Consider the following 23,049-nt stretch of genomic DNA (forward strand, 5'->3'; position numbering starts at 1 on the left):
ATATAAGGTCAATGGACTCACAGTTCTGTGGCTAAATCAGCACTGACACAGAGCCAAAGAGAACAAACAGGGAGGTTATAAGGACATATGTAATGCAGAGGTAGGATTCCTGCACCCAGCTCTCTCCAGACCATAGCATTGCTCTTCTGACAGATCTTACATAAAACAAAAGTCTTCTGATATTGCTAAGCCAGGAAGACCAATGTCAAATATACTGTTTTTTCTTCAGCAAATAATTTTGCTTATTGAAAACAGATCAGTACAGAAAGCGATGCCTCTTTACTTCCATCTCTAACGTTAATCAGCAGGAATGACACTTCCCCACCTGCCTCATATAGCCCAGTTTGACAGAGGAGTTCCTGGCAACATATGCCCCAATCCAGGACCTCACACCCTGTCCTTCTGAAACCCTTCAAGGATGCTGATGGACACATTTCTATGGGAAACAAAAAGCATGCTAGAGCTGCCCACCCCCAAAGACCTATTTTGTGATTGGACTTCTTGCTCTCTGAGTTCTTCCAACAATTGTGGAAGTGCACATCATGCGGTGCAATGCAATGGTGGGGCTGATTCGGTGCAGACACAACTTTACTTTCAATAGTCATCTTTGTGAACAGCTTTTTGACAGCTGCCTTCAGGAGCTTTTTAGTGGTATCACTTCGGGGGGGTGGGGGAAATAGTCGTTCAGAATGTGCCCCGCACGACTGAGAGCAAGAAGGAAGAGTGTTAGTGGCAGATAGTCCTTCCTGAGCTCTGCCTGTACCATGATTGCAAATTACAAGGACAAAGGGAGATTATAAAACCATTCGGTTGAAAAAGACAGGGATTGAAATCCAAAGAGGCAACTGAGTGTGTCTCAAGTGTGCACCCGTTGTTTTGTTTTTTCTGAGCGGCGTTTTTTTAGAATATTGCCAACCTGCTTTAGGTCATACAGCATGCTGGCAACCGGGAAGAGTGGAAACAGAAGGAACTGGTTGCTTTTTCCTTGTGAAAAGCCTTTTGCCTGATTGCCAAGCTGCTTGTTGGGTTAAGAATAGTTCAAAGAGCAATTTGGGTGTGGGTGTGTGGATCTATTGTAAAAGTAGATCAGTAAAAAATGAAAATTTGTTTACACCATCACAATATGAAAATAGTAACCTCTTAATTAATTTAAACTCTCATTTAAAACATGCTTAAGGGAGCAATCATAAGTCAAAGTGAGCTGTCAGTCAATAAAAGAGCACCTGGATAATTCAGGGCTTTTACATAGTAATTTTTCATCCTGGAATAAAAGATTAAGTAAAAATTAAGAGGCCAACTATACAAATGTGGTCAGAACTCACCATTTTGCCCTAAGATTTCCTGCCAGGAAACCCTTACATCACATCAATATTACTTCTTGCATTTTAGACGAGTTTATTAATGAAACTTTTAGTAGCTTCTGAATAACAACTGCAGAATACTCTACCCTTGAAACATAGATTGAACCAGCCAAACATGTTTCCTGGAGGAAATCTTAAATCACGCAGTTCCTTTCTGCTATAGCTGCAGACCTGGAAAGGTAAGCAAAGCAACACGACCAAGCCGTCCTACCAGAGAGGCATAGATGATGAGCACATATACTGACAAGAGTCACCCTTTTGGTTTTACTGTAGTCAGATGGCGCATAAACATGTCTAAAAACACATTTCTAAGATCCATAACTACTTCCACTTGCAACCACCATAAGGGACATTTTGGGTTTGAATCAATGCTGCCGTGGAGCCACATACAGCAGACTAAGAGGACAGTTGCCCATCCTCCTTGTACTGAGAGAGGATTCATTCTTCAGATACTTTTAAAAACTGAATGAGTTGACTACCTTGTGTTTATTCTAATAGGCTGAAGAAAAAATATAAAAACAAAAAACTATAAATAGTCTGCTCAAGATTTAAGAAACAACCTTAAAACCTTATCTAATTCAATTGCATGCACCACTTTTAACTACTCTCTTCGTTTAACAAGAAGATGTGCAAACATCTCAACCCAAAGGTTGGGAAAACAACTAAGGATGTAAAAAAAAAAGTGAGGTAGCCACTGTTGTTTTTTTTAAAGCAAAACAGTATCTCTAAGCAAAAAAACCCACAAACCTATTAAAAATAAAAGTTCAGAATCTAGCTCACCTAAGTACAGTCAACGGAGGGCTCATTTACACAACCTCAAGATTTGTAATTTCTTAATTTAGTTTAATTTCTCATTTGCTAATGATCAGGGAATTAACTAGAAACTGAAGTGAGTTGCTAGTCAAGAAATTAATCTCCAGATAAATTGGGGTTCTTGACATAGTTCTATTTTAGCTTGAAATGAATGGTCATTTAAACAATATGAGGGCAGTATCTCTCATTTGCAAATGTGAGCAGAATTTACAACTGGCTGTGAACTCCCAAGTACACAGCAACAAGATGGGAAACGTTTGTGTGTGTGAGAGAGAGACACACTAGAGAGGGAGAGAGAAGAGGGAATTAAGATTGCTTCACACACGATTGTTTTCCTGTATGTTGTAAGAATTCCATTTATCCTTACATATACTGTCATTCATGAAACAAGTATCTATTTTATTATGGCTAGATAGATGGAAACCACACACCATGGGTTTCATATGTCTACTTGTGGCAAAATAGACATTTGTGAATTTTTTACAAAACATGGAAGTGCCCCCCAACCCAAAATTTGTGTAGAAAAAATGCCGTGTGTGAAGCAGTTCTAATATTCTCTGGAAATCTTTGCATATGTAAACTAGAACTGTTGACTGAAACATGAATCAACCGCCACTGCAGTAAGATCAGGTTGGAGGGGCGGGGCTGCTTCCCAGACACCCTGTCCCTGCAGTTGCTGGGACATACCAGGAGTGGGAGGGGGGAGGCAATGGTGGAGCCAATCAGGTTCTCCTGCTGGTGCGTTTGCACCACACTGAGCTTGCCGCCACAACAGCAACAGCAGTGGCAGGAGGTCAGATAAGCAGTGGCACCCCACCAACTGCCACACAGCATTCAGAATGACAGAAGCACCCCCAATCCATGATGCTCTGCTAACTTTAAGTCTAATTTTAGATGGCTGTTGAGTAATTAACACTGCGGAGAATAAAATGAAAAATAGAAACATTTCATCTTTAAAATACATTTCTGATTAGTATGCCCAAGACTGTTAAGCAGCAGAATCTGTTACATAAAACTTGACATTTGCACCTCTAAAACTGCATTCCTAAGCACACTTACTAGGAAGGAAACTCCTGCTGAACTCAGTGGAGCTTACTTCTGAGTAAACATGCATAGATCTCCACTAGGATTTGAAAATATATTTCATTGTACACAGGGCCCAACTAATTAAGTGCCTGGATGAAGCTGGGAAATTAATATTTATGACACAAGAACATCTCAGTAATTCTCTTGCCCTTTGTTTTAAAAGTGCATGTGAGGATGACTAAAATAATATTGTAGGACTTCCAAGTGTCCTGCAGGATGTCTCGTCATAAATATAAAATCAAGCTTCTATTTTATTGTTTCAGTATTAAACCTAAGCATTTCATTTATATTCAAGAAAAGCAACACAGAACCCCAAGGAAAGTAGTTCACTGTAGGAAGTAATGTCTGAGTGAATAATGGTATTTGCTTGTGCTCCTAAATCTAAAGAATTTGGGTTAGCTTTATACTAAACCTCCCCACACCCATGATGGACAATTTTGCAAAATAATATTCCACTCCCAATTCTCAACCCCCAAAATGTATCTACATATTTGAAAGGGCTTTCCTCTGAAATGTGTTTACCTGAAATTGTTTGCCAAAAGCTGACAATTTGCTAAGACGTTAGATCACCTAGTAGAGTTCAGCAGTACCCAAGGTATTACAAAACGTACAGAGAAAAAAACCTGACAGAAATGGACTGCCTTTCGATTTCCACTGAAACAGTTAACACCAGTTTTCAGAGCAAAAGCAACAATAACAACAGAACTACTCTAGTCCCTTGCCTTCCTTATTTCCTTCCTTTCTTCCTTACCACTGGTACCAAGTGAGACTGGGTCCAGTAAGGTTAACAACAAAAATAAAGTTTGTTTTTTTTTAAAAAAGCAACAAAAATAACAACAACAACAACAAAAGGTGTGTCAACGTCTGAGGAAAAGTGGAATTGTAAGTGCAGTATTTCTTCATGTGCAGTGTCTGCGGGTCCCGCCCCCCACCTCAGAGTCCCCTTTGGAAGAGAAGGCCTAGTGGAACGTGTGCTCTCCTCGAACAATGTGTGAGGAGAACTCATAGCGGTCCTGGCTCCGGTAGCCACAAATGTTGCATTCTAATGGGTCCCGATAGCCATGACACCCCATGTGGATGGTGTACATGACATGGTCTAGGAAAAGAACTCGGCAGTGCTCACACTTAAAGGCCCTTATCTGCTCTCCTTCTCCGTTGAAAACTTTGTAGATATCCTTTAAAGAGCCCTTAGATGCTTTCGTGACATCCAAAGCCTTGGAGTCCTCCTTCATGTAAGCCGGGCTTTGCTTCCTTTTGGGATTTAAGGCAGGGTTTTCCTGGTAGGACTGGTGGTCTTCGTGGCTGCTCTCTGAGTCAGAGGAATCCAGGCAACTATTGCTGGGAGAAGCCTCTCTTTCCTGGGGCTGACTCTTTGGTCTGATGAGGGAGATGGGGCCATCCATGTTGTTTTCATTGCTGTCAGTAGTTTCTCTGCTCATTGGTCTTTCTATCCTGTTAGGGTTGTAGACCTGAGCATAAGCTGAACTTATGACGGGGGCTACATCAGCAATTGTGCTTGGCGTGTGCTGCATCAGGGGGTGAAGTGCCTCGGCCCCAAGGTAAGAAATGGCGTTGTTGATCGCTTGGTCCATCATGTGAGTCTGCATCAGCTCAGTATCTCTCTCATAGGGCAAGTTCGTGTCAAAATGTATATCAGGGTAACCATATCTTATGAGCTTCTCACCTACATGAGAAGAACAACAATAGAGAAACAATAAGGAAACAATCTGTTATTAAACATGAAAATGCAGAGATGTTTTGTGCATCCACTTTGTAAAATGTGGCCTCCATAAGAACATTTTTGGTCACTTACAGCACAATCCTGTGCTCAGAAGGAAGTCCTACTGTGTTCAATGGGGCTTATTGTCGGGTTAAGTATGCACATGATTGGCAGCTGAGGCAGGACTCTGAACTAAATTAAATTTATTACATTCTTAAATTTATTAAATTAAATTTATTACACTAAATTAGCAAGAGTGGAATCAAAGTGAAAAAGGAATGGGGAAAATCATCTTATGGATTTTCAGTTTGACACTCTGGCCTGAAGGTTTTCAATCTTTTTGAGTCCACAGCTCCCTTGACCAACTACATTCTTTCTCTGGCACTGCAATGCAGTGGAGCGATGGGACTGTGTGTTTAGGCCCATTTCCAAGGTCACTCTTGGCCTCTCTCATGATAAGAGTGAATTTCTGTAGCAGGGAGCCTTTTGCACATGACTAAGAACCCTGATATTTTAGGGGTTCTCAGCTTCATAGGAAGTATCAATGGACACGAAAGGATTCCTGCTGCATAAGTCCATTCTCATTACAGGAGGGGCTGGGAGATCTACATGGCCTTGGGAATGGTGCTGAATGCATGACCTGGCTGACCCCGTATTGCTTCCTCCCCTTGCTAATGTCTGAATACAGTTTCTGTGGTTTAGAGCTTGTAACTTCAGTCCATAACCAATATAAAGGTTCCACAAAGTGGTTAATGCAAGTCAGGTAATGCACTTCAGTATACTTTGCTCAAAATGTGGATAGGATCAATGTGAGCTAATTCTCACTTCACATTTATATTTCTATGCCTCTTGCCAAACCTGAAGGAAACATACACACGTAAAATACACCATGTATATCTTTAAAATACTCCTAAATAGTGAATGGGAATGCTGGTCCTCTAGCAATGGCAGTTTTGCTCCCCCCCCCCGCCTTTAGCTGGGATGGGGACACACGGAGGGCAATGCAACTACCCCAAGGCAGGGGACATCCAGCAGGAGACATCTGACCAACCTGGGGCAAGGATTGAAGGTCTGCAAGGGCTAGCACTAGAAAGGCCAGTGTGAAGATGCAGATGTTTTCTTTTTAATGTTCAGGCAAGAATACACACCAAAAATGCCTACCTCTTTATTATAATAAATGAAGACCAAGCGACAAACCCTTGCCCTCACCTCCAATATATGAAACTAATATGGATTATAGAAGAAAATGATGACTTTTCTTTCCCTCAAAAATGCCCCTGAACCTATTTGTCTGCACTTTGGCAGGCTTAACATACTCTGGAGAGGTTCCTGTGCCTGAAACCTTTATTCACTTTGGCCAAAAGAGGGAACAGTTATTATAGTCATTTTCCGATTCACCATTACAGTGAAGGGGGAACCCTTTCTGCACATCAGCTTGGAACCTGATACAGACTGAAGCAGGGAGAGCAAAGAGCAACTCAGAAATATATTGGATTAAAAAAAAGAAGACCTCACAAATACAGATACAAGCTGAATCTTGGGTGTCATACACACCCCTACCAAATAATGTTTTGTATCTTCATTCCAGTAGAGATTGCGGAAGGATTGTAACAATGCTCTGAAGTGCCACTGGGAACATGACAAGGGACACATGAATGTTTCCAGTTTGGAATCCGTACTGAAGTACAAGATGTATGGGTAAAATCAGCCTTCAGTCTCTGAAGCAGCTTAAGATAAGCAGGGCCCTGGCAAGTTATAGGATCCACCTACATTTCAGAATAAACTATCATATGAAAACAGCATGCCCATTATGTACGCAAAGGTGTTAAGAGAATTTATTGAAATAATTTTGTTTTCTCAGAAACGTAAGAGATAATGAGCAAGAAATGTGTGCTTAACACATCATCTTGTCCCCCTCCCCCTTTAAATTATGATTCATGATAATGACCTGGGATTATCAACTTTTGAAACAAGCCCTGGCATCTCAGATTGTAACATGGGTAAGATTCTGTGTGCCAAAGTGGTCAGGGTACCAATATGATTCAGAAGCAGTCATTAATAAATTGATGGCTGCTAATCACACACCTCATAAAAACCACAAAATTATTCAAGAAAATAAGTTTTTTTTAAAAACTATGTTATATGCATAAAAGGTAAACTATTTTTTAGTTCATAAATCCAAGCAAGCTCATCAGTCTGAAGAGCATTATTCACTGCAGGTTTTCAAAACCTGATATGTTGCCTAGTTGAGGAATTTTCACTATGATTAAAATGATATACTTTTCTATCGTTTACTGCCATAATAACTGCTCCATTAGCTAAAGTAACTAGCTACTGAGATCCAATTAGCCACATCATATTATGCCATCTGGAAAACCCTGTCCTTCTTCCCATCCCCTTGCTTCCAAGGTGAAGTTGCGCCCATAAATTCACACTGGTGCCCTTCAACAAAGGTAATGTTCCCAAGTGTTTTTAGTCAGAAACATGCTGCCATAGAGGAGCTGCTAAAATGCTATCACAGAAGGATTTTTTTTTATAATAGCTATCACTGTACAGTTGTAATTCTCTAACTGAATGACCCCTGTACAATGGAAAAAGGTAAAAATATTGTATTAGTATGTTGCTAAAACTGACTATTTTTAATACAGCATCAGAAGAAATTTACATGCACACTGTTCCTTGTCTTGTGAAGGTTTTAGGGCTAAACTTATATTATGAAGGTGGGGGAGCAGACATTAGTTTCACTCAGTTTCACTCTGTGACATGAATACTGATTACCAGGTCTTGTTTAGTCTGTTTCAACTTTTTCCTACATTGGAAGCATGACACTTTCCTTCCTTTCTTCTGAAATTTCAACCGTAACACTGAGATTGCTCAGCTCAGAATACCACCTGCAGGTTTCACCGGAGAGTAAAAGGTCAGTCTGCTGACTAGAAGGGCCCGTGCTTCTAGCTGTCTCTGTGCCAGAGTGTGACACCTTTCTCTGAAATTCCAGATCTATTGTATCATCTGCTAGTTGGTGCCCATTGTGCTGGGGTTGGGGGTGGCTGGCTAACCAATCTGAAATCAAATTTCACCTAAGCTGTATGCACCTAGGAGATAAAAGCAAGAAAGGTAACTGTCTCTCAGCTTCATTGCCCCACTTGTTAAAAAGAAATAATGCACCTTTTTTCATGGGTTCTGAACATTAATGTGTTGTTAAGGACTGGTCATGTTGTGCAGATGCCTGATGATCATTTTCCAAAGCAACTACTCTATTCCGAACTTAAAAATGGAAAGTGTAATGCTGGTGGTCAACAAAAGAGGTTTAAAGACTGTCTCAAGGCAAATCTAAAAAAAAATGTAGTATAAACACTGACAACTGGGAAACACTGGCCTGCGAGGGCTCCAGTTGGAGAACAGCCTTTACCAAAGGTGTCATGGGCTTTGAAGACACTTAAACTCAGGACGCAAAGGAGAAACATCCTAAGAGGAAGGCACGCTGGGCAAATCCACACCATGATTAACTCCCGCCCGGAAACCAAGGTCCCCACTGTGGGAGGATGTGTGGATCCAGAATTGGCCTTCATAGTCACTTACGGACTCATTGTTAAAACCGTGTTTATGGAAGACAATCTTACTCGGCTATGAGTGATCGCCAAAGAAGAAGAGAGTATAAATGAATCCTGAAAGACACTTGGCCCTTCTCATAATTACCATGATGCCATTTCGGAATTTGCACACATTTTTTTAAAAAAGAACTAGGCACACTGTTTTACACATGATTATCTATTATGAACCAAATTGTCTACTCCACTGAACATGAAACGAACTTTGACTTGGGTCACTTCCTCTCCATCTACACCAAGTGTTACTGGCTGACCTACAACTCTTGGCGCCTCAATTCCTCAGCCACAAAACAGCCATAATTATGATTTACATTTCACAAGGATAAGGTAAAAACTGTTACTCATACTGAACCTCACACGTAGTTCTTATGCTACCTTGATGGCATGGGAACTTCAGTAGTGCTAATCTGTTGTCTGCCATCAAAACAATATGCAAAGTACAGGGTCACTTTAATCCTTTGGAAAATGTGAGGAGCAGGAGGAGGAGGAATCCCAATATGGATTCTGCCCTCATGGTTCTGGGTTTCTCACATTATGGAACAAATGGTACTGGAAGGAACAGCGTTGCTATGGCTCACATGCCAGGACAGCATAAGCACCCAATGACAGGGTAGGCAAAATGACTACATAAATGCAAGACTAGAGTTTGAACCACGTAACTCAGTCAACAGAACAAATCTTTAAAGACAAGTAAGACAGAGGGATACAAGTGAAGTTCACCTCACAGCCTTTTCTAGTTGAAAATTCTCCTCCCACTGCTCACAAGGCCATCTATTACCAATTGTCCTGTGGGAAGGACTCCCGTCTCCTCTGAACCCACACAGCTAGAGAACTGGGGCTGTGAACATCTAGTGGGGGAAATTCTTTTATACCTCTATTTATTCAGAGCGTGCAATGAGGCTTCATGCAAAAACTGTTAAGTGTGTGATTTTCCCAACATTTACTTGAAGTGCAACGAATATATTCCCCCCAGGAGCTTAAGAGAATCAGGGCACAGGCACAACAACAATTTTTATAAAAATCATATATGCTAACTTGCATATATAGATGTAAGTTCAGCTCTCTGAACAAAGTAAGATGGTGGGTGACTAGGCCTGTAAAGCAAAGTAGCTTCTTCTTAAAAAGTAAAACAAAACAAAATGGGGGGGGGGGACCAGTGGGCTACCCCTAGCAATGCCCCTGCACTCCTAGTCTTTCCCCACTATCTATCCCACTCAGTCCATCCAGCTGGGTTTCTTACCTATTCCCTAACATCTTATATCCTTTCATGTGGCCATATACAAAGACCAGCCATGTCAGTCATCCAGAGGAGTAGCTGGTGTGGTGTTGCCTCCCACAGGGTGGAAGAGTGGGGAGGTCAGCTGCCCTGCCCCCAAACCACTGTGGTAAGCAGCAATGACATGGCTGTCTGGAGGCCAGTGGCAGCTCTGGCCCACTCTGCCGGCCACTCCTGACCATCGATTGTGTCCCTGGAAACTCGAAGATTCTGCTGCACCCACCGTTCTAGGTCTTTTTAATAACAGAAACAAAATGTGTGCGCGCGCACAATTGATTGAGCAGCCTATCCGATATCGCTGATAGCTCTGGAAATATATGAGAAAATGTCATTCTACACTAAGAAGAGGCCAGTTGTAGTTCAGACAGAACTAAAGAAACAGCACTCTTTTAACAGTGTGTATCAGGACGGTGTTGTACCACATAACACTGTTAGGGAAACACTACTAGAAATGGAATATGGGTTTTTAAAATTTTGCCTTTAAGAAACTGCTATCACAGAGTAAGCAAATATCCTCTGTGGAGCTCTTAAGCAATCTGGTATATGTTTTTGTCCCCAGATTATATATATATATATATATATATATATGCTTTCGTAGATTTTCACGGGTACAGGAATGCAGGTTTTGGTGTCCTCGGGTGTCTTCCCGTGTAAAAGTTGGGGTGTCTAGGCGACGTTTATATATGAGAATCTTTGGCTTTCAGCAGTTCCTGGGTTCTATACTGCAGGTCATACTGCATGGCTCTGGCCCCATGGCCTATGCCCTCTCTAGTCCTCAGCCCCCCCCCCCCCCCGGTATGTCTCATTCTGATTGTGCCATCCCTACATTAGAACATTTAAGAGCTTAGGATATAACAATGAACTACCCCCTTTTTTGCTACAAACAACAACATGCTCATCTGACGCTTACCCACAAACTTCTGTGGGGTGGAGCTTTTACGCTTTCCCATGTTGCTTGTCAGCTTCTCTATAACAGCAGGTCTCTCAAAAGGCACCAGAGTAACATTGTTGTCCATCCCAGGATCTTGCTCCTTACCATCTTCCATAGTAGATACTACATAAAACCAAAAAGCCAAATCAGATAGAGCTACCTACACTTCCAGGAGAAATTAAGTAAATAAAAGTGGTCAACATTTTTGAGTCAATGTGTGCCCATAAAAGCACTAGAAAGTTTGGGGGAGTCATTTAATGATGCTCTTGGCCTTTGGTTCTAATAACCTTCTGGGCAAGGGCTCTTTGCAACTGAAGGTGGCTGTGGAGCATGAAGAAACAACTCCACTATTGGGGAAAGGAGATCTGGGATTGGTGAGCTAGGTTAAAAGCTATGGATATGTGAATTGCCTCTACAAGCCACTACATTAGGAGTAGTCAACATGGTGTGCACTCCAAACGTTCCTGAACTCCAGCATGCGGTGGTCAAGGATTGTGGGTGTTGAAGTCCAGCAACATCAGACTGACACCATGTTTATGCACTACATAAATAACATGCCACATGTTTTCCGAAATCCCCCCAATTTATTAATTCTGGTTATGAATCAAAGAAATGATGCTTAAGGTTAAGCAGTGCACATACTAATCACACACAATGAGAAACTGCCATTTTAAAATACTTTTGTATTTATTATCTGAAACGAAGCCAATAAAAAATATTTCTGTCTGTTTGCTATTGCTTATTTATAAAATGGTTCCACGTCCCGCAGCATGTAGCACAGCTCCAAAATGGTTCTATGGTTCCTCTACCCAGTAGTGAGTGGAGCTGACAACCCCAGACTGCCTGAGTATTGAAGGGCCTGGAAAGGTGAAAAATATGAAGCCTAGATGGAGTAATCTAAACAAAGGCATAGTGGGAGAGGGACTGGATATAGTAGGTGGGGGTAGGCCAAGGAAGAAAGAGTGAGGAAGTGAAGGTGTGTAACCTTTTCTTCAGACAGAAAAGAAGGAAGAAGAAAAACATCCCAGGTTTATAGCCCTGCTCTCACAACATATCCAGGGTGAGTGGATGGATGCAGGAGTGAGAGGGACACGATCACATTGGCTGGATCCATCTCTCCCCATCTATGCGCATTCTGTAAATTGCATGCATGGAGTAGACATATGTTCAACTGTACACTGACTCCCTCTTCCTGATGGAAACCTAGACAAGCAAGTTCCCAGTTGCCAGGAGAGATCCCTTGTGTGCAGCTGTATATACAAAGATATCCATCGATCCTTCTTCTGCACATGCTCTCTCAGGCTGGATATGCTGACCATAAGGCCATCAGCATTAAATACTCATATTTCCTGAAAAAGTGATTATGTCAAGAACTTTGAGAAGTATATTTCTTTGCAAAGCAAAACAGCCTAGCCTGCATTACAGAGGTGAAAGCAGGGGCATTTGTGCATTTCTACCAGCCTTTCTGACTGACACCAAGGGTCACTCCCTGAACCAGGACCCTTGAAGAAAACTCCTCTTTGCCTGCTGCATACAGGATTCCTTTATCCTGACATAGTGAGCCCCGTCTTCTGAAGCAAGGGGCTGTTAGCAAACTGGCTACCAAGACAACATGGCGACAGCCCTTCAAGAACCCCACAAAATGGCAGGGGGAGGGAGCACACCACGAAGCTACTGAGATAAGCACACCATTTACATTTAGGTTAACTAAAAGGGCACCCTTTTTAGACAGTTAATATGTTTGGTGTAATGCACAAGAGCGGAGAACAATATACCACAGTGGCCAGCCTCACCTCTGAGTCACGTGCAGACACTAGAAAGCTGACAGTCAGAACAAAACCTGTATGTCTCACGATTTGTCCTGGCATAGGGTCTGTTTTGACAGTTTCCTGAATTGTGTGTAGGTTGGAAGTGGGTCTTACCACCACCACAATTCTGTCCTCCTGGCTTAGTGAATTCAGACTGAACATAGGACATAGGGCTGCACTAAATGCAAATTATTGCAACACTTTCATACTGACTATTCTATAAGATCCAGACAAGATAGTTCAAAGTATGAAACTAGCAAAAATGACTAGAGGAACAAAGCTAAAGACTACAATTGAAAATGCAGAATTCATTCGTCTTTCCCCATGTATTTGGCTAATAATTCTTCCAAATGAAGTCACCACCACCAGAACAACAAAACAGTCCCCTTTACAATGACATTACTACCTTGGAGAAAAAGTTTTATCCAGAAGTTTTATCCATTTACTGGCTCCCTAAAACCATCTGAACTACTTTCAATTTCATATTGCTCTGTTACTTCCAACAGAATATAAGATATAAGATATCCCTGCACAATACGTAACCCATCAAGCTGAGCTTGTCACCAGCCACATTTTGTGGCTTGCCAGATGTTTGCAAGTTTCTGCAGCTCTAGGCCTGCAACAAGCACAGGTGGCTTAGGAAGCCCCTGAAGAGCTGCCAAACAGGGCTGGGCTGCATTCAACTTAGTAGGGCACACATTCATAAAATCCAGGAGTTTAGCCATGCAACTTGCAGCTCCCCAAAATCAGTCCTCTTTAGATGCCCTGCCTCTGATCAGATACTCATAGTATAGTATTCTTTATAAAGGAATAGTTATGATATTTATCTATACAGATGAAGGGTGGAGCAATGGCACTGAATTTTTTTCTCTTAGGCAGAAAAGCAGCTCAACTGTTTAAGCCATTTCAGTCCTCCTGAATTCCAGAGGCTATGGAAGTAAAATAGGAACACTTAGGCTTGAATGACTTGGGAACTTTTTTGTGTGTAAGTGTTTATGAAGCTGGTATAAAGCTATGTTGCTATACGCCCACCCCCCACCCATTGCTTTTGTTCTGTTTGCACTTCTCACAACAACTTGGCACAGAAGAAAAACAGGTTTCCAGGAAAACACTCTGATAAATCACTCTAATTTATATGTCATCCAGAAGCTTTCTTATTTAGTGAAGATTGCGTCTGAGAGAAGCCCCCAACCTTTTCTCTGTGTTCCTTCCTTTTCTGTTCACCTCTAGATAGGCAGAGCTAGTCTTCTCGAGGTGAAAGCAGGCCTTTAGCCTACCAGAAACTCCTGCAGAAGACTCTATACTTCCTCCTTTGCTGCTCTTCTCAGGACTGGAGCTTCCCTCCTCCAAATACACCTGTGTGACGTTGCCTCTCCCTCTCATCCTTCAAATGTCTCATCAAAACCCCTACTTCCTATTGAGACGGCTAAAACTAAGTATGCATATTATTTCCCCAGCTTATCCAACCATTAAAAATGTCCACTTTGCCTCCTTCCCCAACGCCCTAATCCCTCTTTCGTCCCCGTTTTCAGTACCAGCTGGGAAAAGGTAACAACACACTTTGCCACATCTGGGGTTTTAAAAAATGAAATACTAGGCTGCGTGTACATGTGCAGTTTTCACTGGGATCAGAGCTGGGGAGGGAAGAACGAACCTCCCCTCCCTGCATGCTGCAGTTTTGCTAAAACCCATCATTTCCACCCGACTACCCATGGCATTTAATTTTTAATGCCCCAGATGTAGTTGCTAATCAGGTTATCCAAGTACAGTAACATCTTGTTTGGACTATTTTCTCTTCTGAGGACCTTTGTAAATTTTCACCATGTAGAGCTGGAGAAAGGAGCAGCAAGAGAGAGGGAGGCTCAGTTGTAGCACAACAAGCTCTCTGCATTGGTGACACTTCTTCTTGAACTGGGTCTGACGTTGGCTTGGGACTGGCTGTGGAGAAGGATTTGCAGGGAATACTACTTTTGATTAGTTCCTATTATTCATTGCCTACTAATGGCTTTTCATGAACCCCCCAACTCCCACAATTAAAAGGGGAAACTGACAAAAGAGCAGGAATTCAGAAGAGAGCTATAAAAAATTTGAGCCAGGCTTAGCTATGAAACCCAGAAACTATTAATACCACTGAACACCTGTAACTGGTCCAACCCATGTCTGATATTAGAGGGGGGAGAGATTTGATCTTCCACGTTAAACTTTAGAAGTACCTTTTGCTTATGAATACAGGTAGATCACATTTTACACTGATTTCACTGACGTGAGCACAGCTTTATGCTGGAAATTTAGAATAAAAAATAAAAGGGTCAGGAGAACCCACAAAAGAGTGTGTTCTTTCTCTTCCTCTTCCTGGTAAAAGATTCTTGGGGGTGGGAGGGAAATCTCTGGCTCATGGAAACTGTCCAACTGACAATCCATTCCGTTTATCTATTTGTGGGTTGGCTGCCAAGGAACGCCAAATGTTAGAACCTCATTTATTTTGTAAACTTTCTTTTTTTAAATTGCACAGTATGCTCTTGCTGAGACACACAAAGATCGCTCATTTGCCACAGGAGTCCAACTGCCAGTAGAGAAATAAATGGAAGGTTGGAAAGCTCAAATAACAACAATAAAAACCAGAATTCATATTTACTTTCAATATGACTGAGATATGCAGATGATTAAAGTCTGCATCCTTGTTTCCCTCTGGTGGTGTGGGGTTTAAGTCAAGATGAATTTTAACAGGGAGAAATGTAAAGTATTGCACTTGGGCAAAAAAAAATGAGAGGCACAAATACAAGATGGGTGACACCTGGCTTGAGAGCAGTACATGTGAAAAGGATCTAGGAGTCTTGGTTGACCACAAACTTGACATGAGCCAACAGTGTGACGCGGCAGCTAAAAAAGCCAATGCAATTCTGGGCTGCATCAATAGGAGTATAGCATCTAGATCAAGGGAAGTAATAGTGCCACTGTATTCTGCTCTGGTCAGACCTCACCTGGACTACTGTGTCCAGTTCTGGGCACCACAGTTCAAGAAGGACACTGACAAACTGGAACGTGTCCAGAGGAGGGCAACCAAAAAGGTCAAAGGCCTGGAAACAATGCCTTATGAGGAACGGCTAAGGGAGCTGGGCATGTTTAGCCTGGAGGAGGAGGTTAAGGGGTGATATGATAGCCATGTTCAAATATATAAAAGGATGTCACATAGAGGAGGGAGAAAGGTTGTTTTCTGCTGCTCCAGAGAAGCGGACACGGAGCAATGGATCCAAACTACAAGAAAGAAGATTCCACCTAAACATTAGGAAGAACTTCCTGACAGTAAGAGCTGTTCGATAGTGGAATTTGCTGCCAAGGAGTGTGGTGGAGTCTCCTTTGGAGGTCTTTAAGCAGAGGCTTGACAACCATATGTCAGGAGTGCTCTGATGGTGTTTCCTGCTTGGCAGGGGGTTGGACTCAATGGCCCTTGTGGTCTCTTCCAACTCTATGATTCTATGATTCTATGAAAACCAACTCAAAGTTTCTAAGCAATTGTTATGAATTTGTACAGCCTGTGCCTATGCATTCTTAAAAATAAGGCCCGCTATGTTCAACAGGTCTTATTCCCAATGAAGTAAGAGTGCAGAGGTTTTCAGCATTAGGTTTTTAATTTAAATCAACATTTTTACAATGCTCATTTTTACAATGGACATGCAATCAAGCAATGTGTGATGCACATATGTTTGAGGATGCTAGTACATAGCACAACAAGATAATAAAACACAACCAAAGAAAACCACAATGATAGTGACTGAGTCTGTAGTGCTCTGAGCAGCCCTCTTCATAATGTGAGACACAGAGGTTCACTGCTACACTATTTCTTCCCCTGCCCAGGTGTAACCGCAGTCACAGAATATTGAAACAAGACTTTAAATTCAGGATTTAAGTTAGGCATGCCAGCCAATAATTTCTGGGGCCAGAGTGCATTGACTGATGTACCAACACAATGGCCCAAAGCACATGTCTCTTGAGCACATTTCCCCAGGCGAATGCATTAAAAGGGGGCGGGGGGGTGACATGAGGGCTTCTTCAAATAAGAACTAATCATTTTCAATGCTACAAAAACCTAAAATTAACCCTTGAAAATAACTAATAAACTGCCCTGAGGCTGGAGAGGTGGAGAAGTTTCATGGGCACTATCCAATAGCAGCACACGAAAGGTGGACCAGAAACATACATAAACTAACTTCCAGATTTTCCTGCTTTGGGGGCTTTCCAGAGGAATCATAGACTGAATCATTACAAGCCTCCATAAATAAAGCAGTTTGACTAGAAACCATAGAAGAGGAAACATGACTGTGTACTGCAGGAAATTACCATTATTATATGACCTCTGAGTCTCTGAAAAGCTATCATCCAGGTACAACCAGCTCTCACACATCAAAGACTAGAGAGAAGGTCTCTCAGGGCAGATGTGTGATTTCCAGCAGTGCTAAGAGTCTCAGCAACTCTTTTTAGACAAAAATAAAACAAACGAAGAACAAAATCAGACATTCCACAAATATTCAGAGGGCCCCCAGAATCCAGTGAAGCAGTGATGGTGGGTTGTGAATTCTGGCTCCAGAAATCTCTATGGGCAGCACAACAAGCTTATTAATCAAAACTGAAATTGCACTAAAGCCTAGTTGATTTCATTTAACTGTGATAGCCACAGTTCCTGACAGACTTATGGTTCCTGTTCTCTTCATAGTTCTAGAGAAAAAGTTGTTGTGAAGGGGTGACTTTTTCCCATTCTTGTGTTGCCTGATTCAAATTCATTGAAATCCTATTCATTGAAGTGGAATTGATGGAGTGGCTACTGTTGCCCCAAAGCACTGGCTACTGTGGCTCAATTCACACTTAACATTAAACCATGGCTTGGCAATTGGGAGCATTTGTAATGGGCACCTGCGCTTCCCACTCTCTTCCCTCTTGCATGTCTCCTTCACTTGGGTTTGTTGGGGTCTTTCTTTTTGCTGACTAGTTTGCCATGATGCCCATATTGGAAGAATATTAGAACCTTGCCTCCAAGCCACAACTTGAAACCCTAATTTGAAATGTGTTTTCAACCATGGTTTGGAAGAAAGGGGCTAATCACAGTTTGCGGTTTTGGACATCACAGCAAACCATACTTAGCAGAAGACAGTCAGCAGGTCAAGGGGGAAAGGAACTTGCACAGAAGCAGGGAAAAGAGAGCATGTGATCCCTTGTGTGCATTCCCTTTTGCAAAGCCACAGTTTTGTATTATGTCTGAATGGAGTTAGTGGGTGCAGTAGATTTTCTGTCCATGGCTCATTGATCTGAGTCTTCGGAAATGTCCTGCAGAGCCAGAGGGCTCAAAGGAGTTCAGATACACAGGAATTCCAAAAGAAAGATGCCCAAACCATCAGAGTGATCAGGTCTAACGGATTACTAGCACAGGGTACAAACTTACAGCAAAGGTCCAACCCCTCACTCCTCACCCCTGCTCATAGCATTCCATGGGACAGACTTCCATCAGCAGCCCAGGCCTGTTCATCACTATCCAGATCAGCCTCCTATTATGCTTTATGTTCTGCATTGGCACAGCGGGCAGTGCTCACAGTATTAAAAGTTTTGGTGGGGCAACATTTACTAAGATGACACTGATGTAATGGATGGAAATTTGTTCTCAGTATCCAAAAAGCAAGATTAACTATTGTGTAGTTTAACATCTGAAGACACACAGATGACTTGTTACATGCCTCAAAATGTCCCATTCTTTTTATCAATTTGCAGTTGCCCTGGTCTGGCCTTATGTGCACTGTCATGTACAGAGATTCTGTCTGCATTGGCTGCCCAGACATTTCACTTAAATTACATGGAGCAGCTCCATGTGCTTCCTCAGAGATGATGTGTGCCTATGGCTAGTAGCTTGACCAGGATAAATTCATTTATATCGTCCCCTTTGACCTTGTTGGGGTATTCCCCACCCCCAATTGCAGCTAGCTTTCCTTTTCATAGCTACTTACTGCACTAAATTAACAATAAACATAATTCACAACAAGTCTTGGTAATGCTATTTTTTTTAGGCTTGAGTTTATATTTAATGTTTGGATCATCGTGGGTCTATTTAAGTACATGTTCCCAATTCCTTCACTTTTGTGGATTGCTAGGAATAGCACAAAAAGGGGGGAAAGGGAGATGAGTGCTGTCAAAAGTACTCAGGACTGAGGCTTCCACTCACCATGGTGACTCATGACTTGCCCAGCAGCCTCTATACTGACATTCTGAAGGTAGTTGTGACAGCGTTCCTTGTGCTCCTCCAAAGAGCTGCGTTGCTTGTAACTCCGTCCGCAGTAGTTACACTTGTGAGGTTTACCCACTGTGGAAAGAAGAGAGGCTTCATGTTAAATCAGTGTTGCCAGGGCACCTTGCAGTGACAAAAATAGAATAGGAAAACGCCTACAAAAGTTATTCCACCCTCTAACCTTTGCTCATTTCCCTTTTCTCTACCTCACTTCATCACTACCCTACCAGTCATTCACCCACACCATGAATATACAGCAATGAAATGTTACATAAATGTGTAGTACCCACAAAGGCCAACACAGTGTGGTTTAAATACATTTACTTGTAGCCACACATAATTTTTCCTTTGCATCGAAATAACAATGAGGGAAAGATTACAAGACACGTCACAGGGGCTTGAGGAAACTCTTATGACTATACTCTTTTTAAAAGCAGGGCTATGGGATAATATCAGAACATCCTTATGTTTCTAATGGTTTTGCAAAACAAAATGGAGACAGGGACGAGATCCAAGAGCTGTTGATGAAGTGCAACATCAGAAGTTGTTGCATTGCATCTGTACAACTATCAGTTATTACATTGGTGTGGCAGCTTTGAGGGGTGTCTATGTCCTTATGAAAGGGAAGAGAAGCATGTCATTATCTCTATGCCAGTGGCGGAGAGTCTCCAGGCTACGAGACTAATTAGGCCTCTGAATTTGGTCCAGGAGACCATTTTGGGCAAGCCACACTCCCATGCCAGTAACCTGAAGTCATATGAAATCAGATATGGAGATCTCCCACCTAAAGCATGGGAGAAGGACGGTGGGCTGGATGCGACCCTCAGCTTCTCCCCTGATCACACCTCCCATTCATATCCTGAGTGTTTCTGCCTGGCTGGAACGTGTCCCTGAGCTCTGATAATGCCTCCTGCCTGCCTGGAGGGAGGACAGAGAGGGGTGCACGAAATGTGTGTTTACAGTCATTGCTTTGCCCTCTGGACCTGCCCATCATTGGCACCTGCCTCTCAGAAGGGAAGCGTCTGCACCCTTGCCCTCGGGAAGCTATTTGTGTTACAAGCTTTTGTAGTTCTTGCGAATGTTTCTTGGTAAGGAAGAAGCATTCTTTCTCATTCATTCTTAATTTTGGAGGGAGGAGGGCACTGGATGGATGCAGCAGAAATAATATTTCCATTTATGCTAGATAATCACCCTGAAACAGGAAAGCACAAAATGGAATTCACCAAGAACAAATTGGCTTATAAACTGAAGTAAGGAAAACAATGCTTTGTGCTGCTTAAACTCTGAAAGATAAAGAATCTTAGAAAGTACATTCAAGTCCAAGGTCATCACTCGAGAGAAGTGGCAAGAGAGGAAGCCTAGATGGAACTACCTTCGTACTTCTTTTGACATTTTGACATAGAATTCTATGATTCTATGATTCTATGACATTATATTTCAAAGACAAAGTACAAATAAGCTTCCTCTCTCCCTTTTTCCCAAGTCCCGTGGGAGGGGGAGAGGCATCCCTCCCCCTCGCATGAAACTCCAGGTGGGCGGGGGGGGGGGGGTGCTTGATCCCACTCCTATGGAATGTGCAACATGGGCCTAAAAATGCCTTTTAGTTTGGAATGCATTACTTCTGACAAAGCAATCTTTACCAATATATAGAGAAAGGAGTGATTTTTGTAATATGACGTACAGTCTAATCAGTCTAACTTTTAAATTTGATTTATGGACATGGAGGGGGAACCCAGAAGTTCATGCAAATACCTTCAGTTAACGACTGAATTCGTTTCTACTGGTCTGGAAAAAGCTCACTGCCAGATGTAAACTTTATTCAGAACCAACAAAAAGGCTAGAGTGAAATGCCCTCCAGATTACTAGACCATTGGAACTAGACAAATGTTTAACATCTTAATTGTGTACATATACCATCCCCATTCTCAAACTGAGGGCAATTGCTTGAGCATTAATAATAATAATAATAATAATAATAATAATAGTAATAGTAATAATAATAATAATAATAATTTTATTATTTATATGCTGCCCATCTGACTGGGTTGCCCCAGCCCCTCTGGGTGATTTCCAGCAAAATATAAACACATAATAAAGCATCAGACATTAAAAACTTCACTGTTGTCATTTATGCTGCAATAGCTTGTTCTGTATGGCTTCAGAAACACATGTTACTAACTGAAACATTATTGTTCCCATAAAAACTTACACAAGTTTACTAAAATGTTTAATGTTGCAGTGGATGCAGTTGTACTTCAATTGCCTGCAAATCAAAACATAATCTGCAACGTTTTGTTCTGCCACCAGCTGAGGATTTATCTTTGTCAGCAAGCTTTTAATTCTACGGCTGTTTTACAATGACATCAATTTATATCTACTCAGAAGTAAGCCCCATTGAGTTCAACAGTTCTTTCTTCCAGGTAAGTGTTTATAGTACTGTTATTTAGTACATATTTAACTCTGCTCTTTTGGTTCCCTTTTCTGCTTTTAGTTTGATTGTGTGTTTATCTTTTATTTTTGATTTTTAAACATATTTGGATTGCTTTTAATGTTTTATGGACTAGGTCTTGTGAAGGGATCAAATTAGGGAAGCTTATGCATGCAGGCACGTGTGTGTGTGTGTGTGTGTGTGTGTGTGTACTCACACACACTTTTTTAAAAAAGGGCATCTTCAAATTTTCTCCCAAAGGCAGAACAGGAATAAAGATACAGATTTACTAGGGACAGGCACCAGAAATTAGGTACCCTCCCCAGTAAATAGAATGTCTGGGTTTCCGATTTTGATGTCTGTCTTCATCAGACTTTTGTAGAAGTGTCCTTTGCCATTTGAATTACTTTTACTGTTGCATCACAAAACAACAGACACTTAACAATGCCTATAAGATCAGAGGAAAGAGAAGATCAGAACTCAGACTGTGGATTGTTTGTTTTTATGCTTGAAAAGGCTAGAAATCCTAAAAGATATCCTGCCAGTGTGAAGGAACTGTTAGAAGAATTGCTTAGTGAATTTCAGCTTTCAGCGGTGCTTTTGAAAAGTACCTTCCCTTCCTTTGGAGCCAATTCCTGGGGGGAAAGGTTCCTTCACCCCCCCCATAAAATATTCGAGGGCCCCCCTCCAATGTTGATGAACATTGCCATTCAAATGGTGTGGGTGCACCGTGGCAATTATGCAGAGCTGCAGCTGGGGGTGGGGTCTAGCCAGGGCTTCTGCCCCGGGTGAAGCCTCCAGGGGGGCGCCATTGAGGCCCCCAGCCTCCCAGCATGCCTGGGTTTGGGCCAGAGAGAAAGATGAAAAAGTGAAGCTCAGCTGCAAACCCCTGAAGCTGAAGCAGGCCCAACTCCACAGTCACCCAACAAACATACTGTGATTGGTAAATTTAATTATGATCTACTACAACAGCCTGTGGGAAGAGAAGATGGAGAATCATTTAGTCTGGTGATCCAAAATGCTTGCGCTTATGGTACGATCAGAAGAGTGTGACACTCCTATACTTTTTCTGGCATTAGGATGAATGGCTGAAACAGATTCTTTTTAAGCAAATGAAACTTTTCATATTGACTGGCATGTAGCCATTGAATTATTCAGTTTAATTATTGCCTTTAGTTCTGGTGTGTAGCACGTGATATAGGTAAAATACTTATATGAAATTAGTATCAAAACTTACAAATCAATATTCAAATATTGTGAGCCTTAAATATTATACTTAAAATGTTTGAATTAAAACAGCCATTTGTTTGGGTGTATCTAAGTTAACAAACCGTAATTGACTCTGGATGGACGTGTAAGGAAATGGTTGCATATGAAATGAATAGACTCAAGCAGATGTTTGTTATACCTCTTTTCAACTCAAAAGCAGCTCCAATACCACATCCTGAACTGCTCAGAGTGAACTTTAGTTTAGGTGTGAAACTCTGGCCTTCTGTAAGGTTTGCAGGTGCTATGTTATCACCACCATCTTTCTAGGTGACAAGTACAAATTTGCAAACGTATATGTTAGCAGAAAAGCTTAGCAAGCAAGATGGCTATATCTGCTTGTCAAAAAGACAAAGATAAACTGATTTTATTCACCATACTTCCCTCTCCACACTAGCTGCCATGCTCAAGGGAAAAAGGAAAACCATCACTATGTTATCATAGATTTCCACCCAAAATCCAGAATACATTTTATTGTATTGTA

At 41.7% G+C, this 23,049-nt stretch overlaps 1 protein-coding gene across 8 annotated transcripts in view; it reads right to left on the reverse strand.

The window, feature by feature from the left end:
• Positions 1–207: 207 nt before the first annotated feature.
• IKZF2 (IKAROS family zinc finger 2) overlaps positions 208–23,049 on the reverse strand; it is a 99,902-nt gene continuing 77,060 nt past the window's right edge. For 5 of the 8 annotated variants that reach the window (XM_083399973.1, XM_083399967.1, XM_083399968.1 and 2 more), the window contains 3 exons: positions 18,809–18,946; positions 10,775–10,918; positions 208–4,944 (listed from right to left, as the gene is read on the reverse strand). In XM_083399973.1, the coding sequence (XP_083256099.1) occupies positions 4,220–4,944; positions 10,775–10,918; positions 18,809–18,946 (1,007 nt within the window). In that variant the 3' untranslated portion in view covers positions 208–4,219. The remainder of the gene's footprint in view (positions 4,945–10,774; positions 10,919–18,808; positions 18,947–23,049) is intronic. The other 3 variants (XM_083399971.1, XM_083399972.1, XM_083399970.1) reach the window with 1 other exon arrangement.

This window comes from Podarcis tiliguerta (assembly GCF_965153285.1).
Source record: "Podarcis tiliguerta genome assembly, chromosome: 1".
NCBI classification, from domain to species: Eukaryota; Metazoa; Chordata; class Lepidosauria; order Squamata; family Lacertidae; genus Podarcis; species Podarcis tiliguerta.